The following is a 15,583-nucleotide window of genomic DNA, read 5'->3' as shown; positions in this document are numbered from 1 at the left end:
GAGAAGCTTAGTCCGCACCCTCCTCCGGGCAGCCATTTTCTTAAAGGCTGTTCAGGGGACCCCTTAAAAGTGCTCGGATGGGAAACTTGGGATGCTTTCGGGTCTAGTTATCAACTTAGGCGGCAAGTACAGGCCTCAATCACTCAGACCTAGAGTTGTCTAATTCACGTGTTCTTTACTCCCGGGTTCTCCAATTTATTTGTTTCCTTACTTCTTAGACCATTGATGAAGCAAGCGTAGAAAATGGGGCCTCGGCTTTTTAAAAATGTGCTCCAAGCGGCGAGGCCCAACACGAAAGTCTTGGAGGATAAAGTACGTTGGCGATAATGGAGTCCTGGTCCTTTAAGGGTGCGTGCCAAGGGGTGGAGTCTAGAACGGAAGTTGTAAATCAGGGCCGAAGTCCGGCTGTTGAAGGGCGGAAGTAGAGTGTCCAATGCTGTAATCATGGCGCAGGAAGAGGAAGATGTTAGAGATTACAATTTGACTGAGGAGCAGAAGGCGACCAAGGCCAAGTATCCTCCAGTCAATCAGAAGTACGAGTGTGAGTAGGTGGCTCACTTTTCTCATCTCTCCCAGAGGGACTTCCGGCCTCGCTGTCCACTTTTTCGCATAGGGTGCTTCAGGCATGATCCCTTTTCTCCTTGTGTTGTAGTTTCATTTGTACTTGTTGGGGAATGCTGAAGGAAAAATCATCTCATCAGAGATTCGAGAAACCTGGGCTCCCAGTTTTATAGTCTCGAACTTTTTCTATATATGCCTAATCACATTTGTCTTGTGGGGATTCTACTAGTATATTAATTCTGAACATAACCATGTTTTCAAGCGTTTGCGTGATTGTCACCCCCGTGTATCTCCAACAGTGGGATAGCGTGTGGCTAGATTAGAAGACTCCGGAAGCTAAGTAGGGGGACTTCTAATTTGGTGTTTTACTTGGATCTGTTAGTAAAAACCCAGGTTTTGCTATTTATTAGCTTAGTGACTTAGGCAAATCGTATAACTTCTCTTTGCATTTTATTTCCTTCATCTGAGGAAGAAATGAGATAATAAATTTGAAAGTATAGTGCACATTCTTAAGTTCTATATAAACGTTAAGCTCTCATCCCTAAAGGTCGCTGTGGTTTGGGGAACACAAATCGGACTTACTTCCCTGCTTAAAAATCTTCATTAATTTCCCATCGTCCTCTGTATAGAGACCAACTATTTACCATAACATACTATTCTCTGTACTGTCTGGACCCCGCATATCTCCCTAACTCATTTTTCTCTCACTTAAAAACAATTTAAAAAAAATTATTTTAATAGGTCGTATATATGATTCAAAATTCAAAATGTACAACAGGTATGCAGTAAAAAGTAAGTTTTTCTTTCAACCCTCATTCCAAGCCACCTAGTCTTCCTCACTAGATCAGTTATCTTTACCATTTTCTTACGTGTACGTGCAAAGATGTTATAGCACTTGCTTTATTTAACCAATTCCCAGTTGATGGACATTTGTGATATCTGTATTCTTTTGCAATTAGACATAATGCAGCAGTGAATATACTTGCACATCCTTTGTTTTGCACATGTATTTGTAGAAGAAATTTCTAAAAGTTAACATTGTTTTGGTGAAGGATATGGGCATTTTTAACTTCGAAGTTATTGCCAAATTGTTCTCCATTGAGGTTGTGCCAATTTATACACTCACTAGCACTGTATGCGTGTGCTTCTTCACACTTACCAATTTACTGTTTCACCATACTTTTTGGTGTTTTCCAGTTTGTCAAGTATCTTGTCATACTAATTGCATTTTTCTTATTATAAGTGAGGTTGAACGTATTTTAGTAAGTTTGGAGCTATTTGTATTTCCCCCTCTGGGATGTGTATATTCATATATTTAACCCATTTTTCTATTGGGTTGTTAGTCTTTTTTACTATGCAGAAACTTATGTAGTGAAATGTGTTAACACTTTTTATGACTTCTGGGATGTTATACATAGGAAGGCCTTACCCACTCTGAGATTGTAAAGTAATTCTCTATTTATTGAAGTATAATATACGTATTGAAGTATAATATACGTAGAGAATTCATATCATAAGTGAATTTTCACAAACTGAATACACCTGTATAAATAGTAACCAGATAGATAAACAGAATATTACAGCATCCCAGAAGCCTCTCTCATGTTCCTTTCTAATCACCACCACTCTACTTCTCCATTAGCCTGACTTCTAACATCGTAAATTAGCTTTGCCTGTTTTTGTACATTATGTAAATGAATTATTTTCTATTCCTTTTGTGTTCAACTTTTTTTGCTCATATTTGTGATAACTCATATTTTTGTTGATAGTTATAGATTGTTCCTTTTTTTTAGAAAATTTTTTATAAGTTTATTTGAACCAAAACTGACAACAGTTTCAGGAAAGCAAGCATCTTAAATACTCCTGGGTTATAGATTGTTCTTACTTCTAGTATTTATGTTCTTGCTTCTAGTATTTATGTGTGTTTGCTTTTTAACATTTAAATCTCGAATACGTCAGGATTAGGGTAAGGTAGAAATTAAGTATCTGATTTAATTATTTTCCAGATGACTTAAGAGATGTTCTCACATTATTTATTCAACAATCTCTTTCCCCCTGTGATTGAAATTCCACAACTTTATCATATACAGAATTCCCCTACCTATATTTAGGTTTTTAGTTGGATTTACTTTGGTCAGTGTTGCTCAAGCAGTAGTTGGCCATAACCAGAAGTGTCTGGACGCTGATGGTAACCACTTTGAGCACCTCTTATAATTGCAGAAGTCAAATGTGACTTGTATTCATCTTTTGTTATTGGTATATATTGAATATTACCATTTTAATACAGTTTTTTCCTTTCTTAAAATGTGTATACATTTTTTGGCACTCTCTGTATATGTATATTTATTATACCACAAAAACATTCAGCAAAAAGCAGCAGTTAAGAATGAGATAAAAGGGCCGGCCCAGTGGCTCAGGCGGTTAGAGCTCCATGCTCCTAACTCCGAAGGCTGCTCATTTGATCCCACATGGGCCGGTGGGCTCTCAACCACAAGGTTGCCAGTTCGAGTCCTGCAAGGGATGGTGGGCTCCGCCCCCTGCAACTAAGATTGAACACGGCACCTTGAGCTGAGCTGCTGCTGACCTCCGGGATGGCTCAGTTGGTTGGAGCGCAGGCTCTCAATCACAAGGTTGCTGGTTCGACTCCCCCAAGGGATGGTGGGCTGTGCCCCCTCCAACTAGCAACTGGCAACTGGACCTGGAGCTGAGCTGCGCCCTCTACAACTAAGACTAAAAGGACAACAACTTGACTTGGGAAAAAGGCCTTGAAGTACACACTGTTCCCCAATAAAGTCCTGTTCCCCTTCCCCAATAAAATCTTAAAAAAAAAAAAAAAAAGAGATAAAAAATAAACAATAATTTAACTATTTATTGTGCAGAGAAAACCGTTGCTCAAAAATCCTGTTAATATTTTTATGTTATGCTTCATGATTATATCTATGGAGATGACCATATACTTACATAAATTACATGAATCAATTTCCTAGTAACTGAATCTTTGCATTTCAGAAATAAACCCTACTTGGTCACTGGATTCTGCTTGCCAACATTTTGTACAGAATCGTTTTGTCGATGTAATGTTAGATTAGTCTGTATTTTCTTCTAGCTTCATTTCTTGTCGCTGACCACCCCAGTTCTACCACAGGTTTTCCCTTGTTAAAAAAACAAAATTCAACTGAGTAAATTTGAAGACCTACTTGGCTTTATAGAACATTTCAGCATCCCTTCTAGCAAATATAGAAGGGAGCTGTGAGAAGTACAAAATAGAAGTTTTTTTTTTATAGGCAGAAACTGGCATGACAAAGTTATTAGCAAAAGAAAAGAAAAGAAAGGTTTGTTTCAGGCGGGGGAACCTTTGTGGGAAAGGTGGCACAGTCTTGTCAGGCAGATTACTTCACTAGTGTTGATCAGGAAATTCCATACTGATTGGTTTGAGGTCACATTCCTGGGTAAGGCTGAAATTAGCCTTGGTTTGCTGTCCTGGAGGCAAGGGATTTCACCTTGGGCCTGTTTCTTTTTTTGTTTTAAACACCCTGTTGGCCTGTTTTTCCTTTCCGACTCAGTTGTCATTTCATTTATTCATTCAGCAATATATTTGAGAACTGGTTGTGTATCATTCACTGAGCAGAAATTGGGAATAAAAGAATGAGCAAACAGATATAGATCACCCTTATTCTCCTGGCACTTAAAGTGTTAAGTATTGTTTCTTTTAGGAATTCTTACCTGAACCTCTTAGTCTAGGTTACCTTTATCTCTTACGCTCTCCTGTCAAAGCAGTTTTCAAAGTGTGGTCTGTAGACACCTGGGGTTCCCTAGATGCTGTCAGAGGATCTGTGATGTAAAAGCACTTTCATAATAATACCGAGACGTGCTCTTTTCACTGTGATGATACTTATATTCCTGGTGCAAAAGCAATGGTTGGTAAAACACCGTGCTCCTTAGCACAAATTGAGGTACTAGCACCAAACAGTACTGGTAGCTGTTGTATTCTTTACCACCATGAAATTAAAAAAGAAAAAGTCATTTTTACTTAAAAATGTTCTTCATGAATCGGTAAGAACTATTAATTTTATTAAATCTTGACTATTGAGTACAGACTTTTAAAATATTCTTTGTAACAAAATGGGAAGTAGGTACAGAGTGTTTCTGCTCCATGTCAAAGTATTGATGATTACACTGAGGAAAAGAACTTGTGTAATTGAGTTGTGAGCTACTTTCCCACAGAACATCAATTTTTCTCGAAAGAATGATTAAAGACATACCATTGTTATTCAGACTTGAGTATTTGGCAGATATTTTGAAAATAAAGTGATCTGTCACATCAAGGAAAATAACACTTTGTTGGCAATGGTAAAATTCAAGCTTTCAAGTGAAATTAGAATTTTGGAAAACTTGTGTCTGCTGTCATGAGCTTGACAGTTTCCTGGTACTTACAGACTTTTCTGGTGGGATTGGTCATGATATTAACAAATATGGTTTAAAAAAAATTCTATGTCATTAAATGTGTCAACATTATCTGTATAACTCAATAAACTAATATTTTCCAAATAACACCCAGTGATTGATGTTACACAATCAGGCGTGGATGAGATCCATTCTAAGCACAAGATAGAGCAATGGATTTTAATGTTACAGAGTGTGAGTTCATTGTTACAGCTTCAGATTTCCCATTGTGAAAAACTACTACGTTTCTAGTTGTGGAGCAGCATCAAGGAAAACTATATACAGTTTTCTGAAAAGCTATTAAAACACTCCTCTCTTACTCCTGCATATCTGTGAGGTTGGATTTTATGTACTCCACCTAAATCAACATACTGCAACACATTGAAAATCAGACATTAAATATTTGCAAAAATTCTAAACAGTGCCACTTTTCTCACTATTTTTTTAAATTATAGTTATATTTCATAAAAGATGTAGTTTATGTCAAATAAAATGGGCTTATTGGTATTTTTAAATGAAATAATAAGTACTTAAAATTTCTAGTATGGTTAATATTGCCAAATACAACTCATATAAACAGAAGCTTTTTGGGGTCCTTAGTAATTTTTAGGAGAGTAAAAAGTTCTTGGGACCAAAAAATTTGAGAACCCCTGCCCCATAGCAGTCTGTCATTGTCTTTTAAAACTTTTTTTAAATTGAGGTACAATTTACATATGGTAAAAGTGCTCAGATCTTATGTGTAAAGTCCAATGAGTTGATAAACATACACCTGTGTAACCAACATTCCAAACAAGCTCTAGAACATTTCCCTCATCCTAGAAATTTTCTTTTGCTCTTTTCCAGTGAGTTCCCTCTGCTCTTACCTGAAGCAAACACTGTTCTGATTTCTATCACCATAGCTTAGTTTTGCCTGTTTAGAGTCTCCTATAAGTGGAATCATGCAGCATAGATTCTTTTATGTCTGGCTTCTTTACTCAATATGAAAGAGGTGAATGGATATTATTCAATAACTACTGATTTTATTCAGTAACTACCAACAATAACTACTGACAGCTGAGCTCTATGCTGATTTGTGCGGAGGTGACTGGGCATTTTAAAGGGAATTGATGGGGAGGGGGAGGGGATTCAGTAGAGACTGAGAAGTGAACAATTACAAAAGTTGGTCAGTGTAAATGCAATTAGGCCAGTAGTGTTTACTGCTGGCTGGCAGTTAACAGGGTTCTATCCTCCCACAGAGACTGAGTCCTTCCTGATAACTTTTCAATGTAATGGCTTTTGAGTCCTTGAGAAAGACATTTCAGAGCTGTAAGAGATAAATATTCACAACGGAAACCCTTTTTAGTAAATGCTCTAAGGAAGGGAGGTCAAGGGCCTATGGTCAGGTGTTGGCTGGAACAAATAGTAAATTCTGTCAGGGTAGAGCTTTCTCAGGCAGGCATTGTAATCGGTGGGGGCGGAGTGTGTGATCCTAGGAACATGGCCTTATGCTGCTAGAAGCCATGCTCAAGTTCGGACAGGTCTTAGTGCAAGTGGGTTTGGATGGAGGTAAGTGCTGAGAGTTCTGTAGTTTTCACTTAACATTTTTGAGTTTCATGTTAATATAGTATCAGTAGTTCATGCTTTTTTATTGCTGAATAGTATTGCATTGTATTCCTCAGTTTGTTTATCTTGTTCTCTTGACAGACTTTGGGTTTTTAATTTGGGGGAATAAAATTGCTGTGAAGATTGTTATATGTATTTTTGTGGACACATACTTTCGTTTCTCTAGGGTTAATACTTGTCATTTTCTTTTCACTTGTTTGTCATCTCTGTTGGTCATTGAGCCCCTTAGCAGCTAAAGCATATTAAATCTTTGGTAATATTTTTGAGTGAATTAGAAATGAGTTTGAACCTTGAGTGCCACCACAAGATGATATGTTATGGTGTAAAGTGCACTGAATTGGGAGTCAGAAAATCTCAGTTCTAGTCCCAACTTTGCCTCTAACCAACAGTGTAGTCCTGAACAAGTCACACATTCTCTCTGGATTTCAGGTTTCTTGTAAGTGAAGGAATTCTGTTAAGTGATCTCCATGAATTCCTTCTAGCCCAAATATTCTATGATCCTAAGTGGGAAGAGTTGATGGAAGTCATGAGTTGATGGAAGAATAGACTCTGAAATGTTAAGATGACAGATCCAATGTGAGCTTGCTAGAATAGCCGTTGTTATTGGTGTTCCTGGGAGACTAACAGGAAAAATCTCATAATGCGTATTAAACAGTTTAGTTTCTAAAACTATTTTATCAGCCAAGGATATCATTGAAGAGTACTTCAAATGCAAGAAATCAACAAATAAAAAACTTGGCTCTTGTTTAAAAAAAAAAACACCCAGAACTGTTTTATCTAGGGTTTGGCTAGCTATTCATGAAAAGATGAGACAGGGAAATCTGGAATTTTATATCTTGGATTATGATATAGTTCCTAGAATTTCGATCACTCACACAATGGATATTTAGAAAAGATAATTTAAGGAAAAGTAACTACTATCAGGAAATGACATTTGTTTATTAAGAAACTGTGATGTATTAGACACTTTTTAGGTCTCCTAGAAGACTAGCCCTGCTGCCTTTCCAGAATTGTCATTCTTTTAAATATAAATCTTATGTTACTATTAGTTCTTTAGCCATTTATTTAATATGTATTAACAGGATAACAACTAAATGCTTAGAAGAAATTTTAAATAAAAACAACCTTTAACAAAGTAATTTTTGTGTCAAAAATGGTGATCTGCCCATATTTTCTCTCTCTTCAAGGTTGATGTTCTTCATAATGAACTACAATACTTTCCTTGTGATTAGCAAGTCGAGTTACTTACAAGTGTTTTTCTCTTCCTCCCTCAGATTTGGATCATACAGCAGATGTCCAGTGAGTATAGCTGGAGTTTATGTCTTTGAAACCATGTGCTTAAATAGGAAAGCTGATGTTTTCATCTTGATGTTCCTGCTTTAAAATTTTCTCCTATTTTGGTTCCTTTAGAACATGAAAATGATGGTTTAAGAGCACCTAGTTTCAGTGCCATTAAATTGATTTGAGGCCTTTGGTTTTATATGTATTATATTGATTTTATTTTGACTTTGCTGTCAGGTTTTCTCTCTTGCAGTGTATTATATTACACAGGATATGAATGTATTTCTTTAGGTTACACGCATGGGGAGACACTCTGGAGGAAGCATTCGAACAATGTGCAATGGCCATGTTTGGTTACATGACAGATACTGGGACTGTGGAGCCCCTCCAGACAGTAGAAGTAGAAACGCAAGGTAACCAATGTATTCACAAGAAAGTGTTATACAAATGTGCAATATTCTACATAATTTCAGTATATTTTCATAATAAGAACAGCAAAATTGATTATGAGCCTGTTCTGCCTAAGAAATGCATTGCTCTTTTAAATTCAAATACGTTTTTAGAGATGAGATTATTAAACATCATACTATTATGGTTCTTTTTGATGCTGTGTAGGAGATGACTTGCAGTCTCTTCTGTTTCACTTTTTGAATGAGTGGCTTTATAAGTTCAGTGCTGATGGATTCTTCATACCCCGGGTAAGCACCGGTTTTCTTTTTTACTGAGCAAATGGGTTCTTAGTTCATATTTTAAAATAGAACAAGTGATTTAAAGTAAAACATGTGATGCAAAACCAAGCCATACAGATATGTAAGATGATACTGATTTGCAGAATTATAATGCCCATAGGCTGTTCTTGGTTAATGTTCTTGGTTAAACTGAGTTTGCCTAAGTATATGCCATTTGTATTTAGATCTCTTACTATATTCTTGTCACTAATCAGGATAGTGTGATAATAATGCACCTGTCTTCATCCACACTTTTTTTTTTTGTTTGTTTTTTTTATTTGGGAATATTGGGGAACAGTGTGTTTCTCCAGGGCCCATCAGCTCCAAGTCATCCTTCAGTGTAGTTGTGGAGGGTGCAGCTCACTGGCACATGTGGGAATCGAAATGGCAACCCTGTTTAGAGCTTGCGCTCTAACCCAATGAGCCAACTGAGCCATCTAGCCGCCCCTCATCCACACTTTTTGTGTCTCCTGAATTTGAGCTATATTTTAAAATTTAGTAGCTCTGCCATGTTGGCCCACGTTAAAAAATTAGTGCTTTTAGTTTTCCTTAATGTGAAAAAGGAAAAGACAGATGGAGATTCCTTGTTGCCATCAACCTATAGAAGGGAACACCTCTCCAACACCGTTGTTATCTAGCACACATGGCCCTGCTTGCTTCCATAATTCCTCCATTCTCTCCCTTACCAGCTCCACTACATTTTCTTCAACTGGGTCATTTGGCCTATAAAGTCCCGGTGCCTACAATATTTCATAAAAATAGGCTGAGAGTTCTGTCAATTATACCTCAATGAAGCTAAAAAAAAAAAAGGCTGAGAGTAATTGAAATCTTATATCATCCTTTTCTATCTTACAGGAAAATTCTTTTGACTCATATTTTTAGATGGTACATTTTCAAGAATACCTCCCTTGAATATGTAATAAAAAAACCCCATTATTGAAATAATAGTTTGTTCTGTTTTAGTTTTTTCTTTGCAGCATAAAAGTTGTATGCTATTATCTAGAAAAGGTGATAACCTAGACCTGTTCTAGTAGATGGACTGTAATTTTTTTTTAATTAAAATTTTTTTTTTCCTCTTTAGGAAGTGAAAGTACTTAGTATCGATCAGACAAATTTCAAATTACGGTCAATTGGGTAAGTTTCGAAGATCTTTTAAGTAGCAAGTCATGAAAGATGTTAAGTTATACTCTTCACTGAACTTAGCAGGCAGTAAGACAGAAAAGTCAGAGGACCATTGGCATCCCAGTAGGGCTTTGCAGGTTAAGCTTTGTGAGACACCACGAGCGAGAGCTCACCTCAGCTTTAGAGGACCAGAAATTTGTCAGAATTGATCTGAGTTGTTAAACCTGAATCCCAATTTCATGTGTGTGTGTGTGTGTGTGTGTGTGTATGTATATATATGTATATATATGTATATATATATATACTTCTTTTTTAGTACAAAAAACATGTAATTGCCAGATGGCACAGATACTTGCATAAAGCATAGCTTGGCAATGAGAAACACTGATTCATCCTGTCTCATAGATCCTCATACCTGGACTCCTTTCAAACCAGTTCCATCTATTAATAAATTGTATTTTCCTTCCAGAGTTTGTAAACACTTGGTTAGGTCACTTTGCTTGGACTCGGTGTTTCCCAATGGTATCTTTAGTCACTCAATGCTATCTTTTAGGTTATTTCTATATAAAGCTTATCTTTTCCATTTTATGTTGACTTTTATTAGTTTTATTTTTTTCTTTTTGAAAAGTGAGGTCTTTTATTACCTCCCTCTTTTTTTTTTATGGGTAAGGAAACAGGCTTGTCCAAGGGTACATAGCTAATAAATGGTTGAACTGAATTTTAAAACTTTGTTCTTTCTACTACTACTGCTTCTTCTACTGTGAACTTCAGCCACATTAGTGTTGAAGAGAGAGAGGATACTTAGGCCAAGTTCTAGGAGAGTACCTTTCTAGGGCCTTCTATATACACTACATGGACATTTTTTGAAAAGTTATAAAATGCAAACCAAGTTCAGACCATATTACAGAATCTAGTATTTTGCTTTTATGTGGTATACTCAGACAGGCTTTCTCCAATACGAGATATTATTTAATTAGTTCTATAGCCTTGAATACAGTGAAAATTTTTAACATGCTACTCTATTATTATGAAACAATATTCATTAAATAGTGTTTATTGACAGTCTACCTATGCACACTATACTAGAGCACTTTTTGTAGAGCAACTATCAACCTTGTTGAAATGGCTGCATAAGTCCCGCAATAGCTGTATTTGCTGGCAATCAAACTGAAATTTGTAGTTTATTCCCTCCCATCTCTTGGCTTTCTAGTATCTTAACTGCATTTGTAAGTCTTATTTTTAAAATATGTAAAGAGAGAACACATTAAATCCTGTAAATCTTAATCTTGTTTTTATTTTCCTTCTCAAGGTGGGGAGAAGAATTCTCATTGTCCAAGCACCCTCAGGTATGTTTTTCATCCAGCCATTAAAAACATTTTATACTTCCTTACCATACAGTCAGTATATGTGACGGTAAATTTCAATGAGTTCTAATAAATTGGTGTAAAGTGGTTCTAATAAATTGGTGTAAAGTGGTAAGTTTTCTCAGACATCTCGGACCTGTCTGGACATATTACATTAAAACGTGATTTCACACACTGATTTGGTGGATGAGTCAGCACCTGGGTTCTAGGGTCAGGTTTGTTACTGATTATTGTGGAACTTAAGTCCCTTTGCCTTCGCGGGCTTTGATTTCTTCCTCTGTAATGAAGGTTTTGAAATAGATGTTCTCTAAATTCTGCCCTCTGTGTGTCTCTAGAGTCTGTTTGCCAACCTGTATGGCTTTTCTCTGTATTAGTCAAATCTGTTGGAATAGGGTTAGGCATATTTTTCCTATAAAAGATCAGATAATGTTTTAAGCTTTGTGGCAGAGAGTGATGGAAGAGCCACTACTCAACTCTTCTTCTGTTAACGCTACAGAAGCCATAGACAATACATAAATGAATGGATGTGGCTGTGTTCCAGTAAAACTTTATGGGCATTGAAATTTGAATTTCATGTAATTTTCAACTGTCATGAAATATTATTCTTTTGGTTTATTTTTTTCAACCATTTAGAAATGTAACCATTCTTAGTTGGTGGGGCTGTACAAAAACAGGCAGCAGATTGGATTTGTAGTTTGCTGAACCCTGTGAAAGATCAAGGAGACTTAAATTAGTTGGAGGTGGCTGGGAAATCCTGGTTGCTTCCAATAACTGCAGTATCATTTCTTCAACCACCATATAATGAAATAAAGCCTAGTGAGGGACCCTCAGAAAGGAGAAACATAAAACAAAGAGAAACCAGTAGAGGGGGCATGTAAATTGTAAACAAATGGAGATGTCAGATAATAGGCATTTGTCTATAGGGTGACTTGTTCAGGAGATAGATGTATCTGTGAATATAAATTTGGGAGTCATCACTGAATAGATGATATTTATAGCCATGGAAATGGATAAGATTACCAATGAGGGAGGGTAGATAAGAGAGAGTAGGGCAGAGGACTGAGCCCTGGGACACTAAGTTTGGAAGAGAAGTCGCCAAGAAGGACAAGATGGAGGAGAGCTGAGTGAGAGGGGCAAGAGCAGAGGGGTGCCCAAGAAGCTGAGTAGTAACGCTCTTGAGGCTGCTCAGAGGTTGAGGAAGGTAAGGACTGAGAATGGACCGTGGATCTGCTAACCAGTGGAATGATGTGTGGAATAATTTGAGCTGGTCCAAGAGGGAATGAGAAGTGGGAAAGGAGAGGCAGTATGTTGAGACACTTCTTTTGAAGAGTGCAGAAAGGCGAACATATGGATAGAACAGTAGTAGCTAGAGGAGGATGTGGCTAGTAAGGAAGTTTTTGTTTTGTCTTACTTTGCCCAGCTGGTTTTTGGCACCATTGTACACTACATGGAAATGATTTGGGAAATTTTATCATGCTGGAAAGGGAGAGAATAATTCCAGAGCAAAGACCTTAAGTGGGTAAGGGGTTGTGTGTGGGATAGATTATTGAAGTGGAGAAATCAGCCTTGAGAAGGAGCCCTGAGCAAACAGTAGGAAAGCTTTGTGTTCTTTGATTCAACCTATTTGATAAATGAAAAAGCTAATGCTCAGAGAGGTTAGACAGCTTATATTCAGGTGGAAACAAAGCCAAGATTAGAGTTCCATCTCCTAACTCTAGCTCAGTACTCTTTCTACTGTGCACATGTTGTTTTTACTGGATAAGTATTAATATATACTATACTAATTTGGTAGTTGTTTTATGTGAGTTTTAATTTTTCAGAATAATATTAAAAAGTTGACTTTAACCAGTTACTAGTTGATGATTCTGATTTCAGTGTCCTTTTTTTCCTATTTGTTTTTTTCTCTAACCTAACTTTAGGGAACTGAAGTCAAAGCAATAACATATTCAGCAATGCAGATCTATAGTGAAGAGAATCCAGAAGTTTTTGTGATCATTGACATTTAAAATACCAAAAAAAGACTCCTATGAAGAACTTCCTTTTGAGAAGATACCATGATATAAATTCTACAATCTGACGATATATGGAGATTTGCAGAACAAATTTTTAACTTAAAGTGTGACTTTTAGAAACGGAAAATCAAGGCACATCCTTGGTCTGTGTTAACGAAATATTCAAACGTTAAAGAATTCTTTAGGTGGCAAGTATGGCTCCTCGTTTATTCGCTGCTGTAGCAGCAGGTGCCTCACACCTTCCCAATGGAATGCCTTCCCTCCAGCCTGATCCCAAAAGGAATCATTGATGTTAGCAGCAGCCCGAGAGACTCTGAAGCCTCCATGCTATTATTGAATACAGTTTGGGGGGAAAATTGTAATTTGAGAAATCCTACAATCAGGTTTTTGCTTTTCCTCCAAAATGGTTAAGACACATATTTTGTATATATATTGAGAGAGGTTGTCGAACAGTGTCATCCTGTATTCCAGTTGGTGTCCTTAGTAGGAATAATTATAGTTGAACAATTGAAAGACTCCTCTAGAAAGAACCCTGGTTTTCTATCTCACTTTTTTAAAGGACTGGTGTATTGGCAATTTCCTTTTTCCCATAAGACAAATTCAGTACCCTTACAAATGGGCTCTTTAAACATGTAATTTTACATTAAAGCCAGTATATTTATACTGTTAGTGAAGGAGAATTTTTAATTTGATTTTTAAAAATTACCTAAGTTCTTCATTTCTAAGGAGACTGGAGACCAGGAAAACAACTTTAAAATGATCTGCACTTTTCAAAGTAGACAACTTTGAAAAAAATGAAACCGCTTTGGTTTGATTTGCAACATTATTCTATTCTTTTGTGAGGTGTTTTCTTGTGATACAAGAGTTTGCTAAGTTGCTATTTATTCACACGTACAAGATTGCCACTGGGTGGTGCCAGATATCATTGTAGTGGGCTGAACTTGACCTAAAAAGAGATTGTGAGTTTTGGAAGTGCTCTCTCTGAGCACTGCATTATTTTTCTCTGAGTATTTAACAGGAAGTAGGGGTAATGAAGAATAGGCCAAGAGCCTGTGGTTTGAATAGTAGCTCTTCAAACGAATATGCAACAGGATCACTGGGGTAGTGCTTCTTCACCTTTAATCTCAGGCACATTTGGTAAATTTGAATTGTGGCCCTCCAAGCAAAAAATGAAGAACCAATTTACGTTTTGTTAGGATGAGTTTCTAGGCTGAGATGGGCTCTTTTTTTCATGGACTCCTTTGTACATCATGGGCTACTTGGGGTGGTGAAAGTGAACCAGGGGATAACATGAGGGCAATGGAAGAGCCAAATCCAGAATGAAGAGGGGCCCTTGGGATGTACTAAGTCGAGTCTGGTATAAACTTGACTAGGAGAAAAAGCATGGCCATGTCTCTTACCATCAGTGCTATATGATGGGGTTCAGTAAAAACAAGTCAGATGTAATTATCCAATACAAGTTATGTTTGTTGTTTTTTTAAAAGTTTGTTTTAAAATAAGTCAAAATAAAGATACTGGGTAGAAGGAAAATGAGTATGTTATCCTTTATATGTCTAGTTGGCTTTTTTTTTTTGCCCATCTCTTATCCTTTTTTTTTTTTTTTTTTTTTTTTAAGATTTTATTGGGGAGGGGGAACAGGATGTATTTCCAGGACTTTTTTCCAAGTTAAGTTGTCCCTTCAGTCTTAGTTGTGGAGGATGCCGTTCAGCTTCAAGTTGTTGTCCTTTCAGTCTTACCTGTGGAGGGCACAGCTCAGCTCCAGGTTCAGTTGCCATTGCTAGTTGCAGGGGGAGCAGCCCACCATCCCTTGCGGGACTCGAGGAGTGGAACCGGCAACCTTGTGGTTGAGAGCCCACTGGCTCGTGGGAATCTAACCAGCAGCCTTCGGAGTTAGGAGCATGGAGCTCCAACTGCCTGAGCCACCAGGCCGGCCCCCCATATACTTTTTTAAAATTAATTTTTTATTAAAATACAGTTGGTATACAAGTGTCCCTAGCTTTTCTAGGATAGTTAAGAAGCTTATTTATAAATGAAGAAAAAGGGATTCACCTTGGAATTATACTTGGAGCTGTGGAATTTAAACACAACTGTGCTAACATTATTTGGGGGGAAGTAGTGGTTCATAGCACAAACTGGAGCCGGATCACTGGGGTTCAAGTCCGGGTTCTGCCACTTATTGTCTACTTTGGGCATGTTGCTTAACCTTTGTGCCTTAATTTCATTTTAAGTGGCGGTGTCAGTACTCGCAGGGTTGTTGAGATAAATGTATACACGTAAAGCTGTTAGGACACTGCCTGACACACAGTAAATGCTCAGTAAATGAGGGCTAGTATTATTATTGGAGCAAGCATAAATGTTAATAGTCCCCTTTTCTCCTTAATTTTTAAAAAGTCCGGTGCTTGGTTAGGGGGTATGGTCAGGCTAGAGACAGCCCTGGTAGCCAGTGCCATTCTGCTAGTCTCTGAATATT

General features: G+C 37.2%; 1 protein-coding gene across 6 annotated transcripts; it reads left to right on the top strand.

Annotated features, from left to right (window-relative positions):
* The first annotated feature begins 27 nt into the window (after positions 1–27).
* Positions 28–14,646, top strand: TSLIG1 (tRNA splicing ligase complex subunit 1). Of its 6 annotated transcripts, none has more exons than XM_088790923.1 (7): positions 28–541; positions 7,881–7,905; positions 8,179–8,300; positions 8,503–8,585; positions 9,697–9,749; positions 11,047–11,083; positions 13,021–14,646. In XM_088790923.1, exons 1-7 carry the CDS (start codon positions 445–447, stop codon positions 13,105–13,107), a joined length of 504 nt encoding a protein of 167 aa, XP_088647049.1. In that variant the 5' UTR covers positions 28–444; the 3' UTR covers positions 13,108–14,646. The 6 variants fall into 6 exon arrangements, with proteins under 6 accessions (XP_088647049.1, XP_088647050.1, XP_088647053.1 ...); XM_088790924.1 differs by having other exon boundaries at positions 416–541; positions 7,794–7,905; XM_088790927.1 differs by having other exon boundaries at positions 425–545.
* The last annotated feature ends 937 nt before the right edge of the window (positions 14,647–15,583 follow it).

Source organism: Rhinolophus sinicus, chromosome 14 (genome assembly GCF_057876585.1).
Source record: "Rhinolophus sinicus isolate RSI-liver-muscle chromosome 14, RSI-T2T, whole genome shotgun sequence".
NCBI classification, from domain to species: Eukaryota; Metazoa; Chordata; class Mammalia; order Chiroptera; family Rhinolophidae; genus Rhinolophus; species Rhinolophus sinicus.
This window is presented reverse-complemented; position numbering and strand designations above follow the sequence as displayed.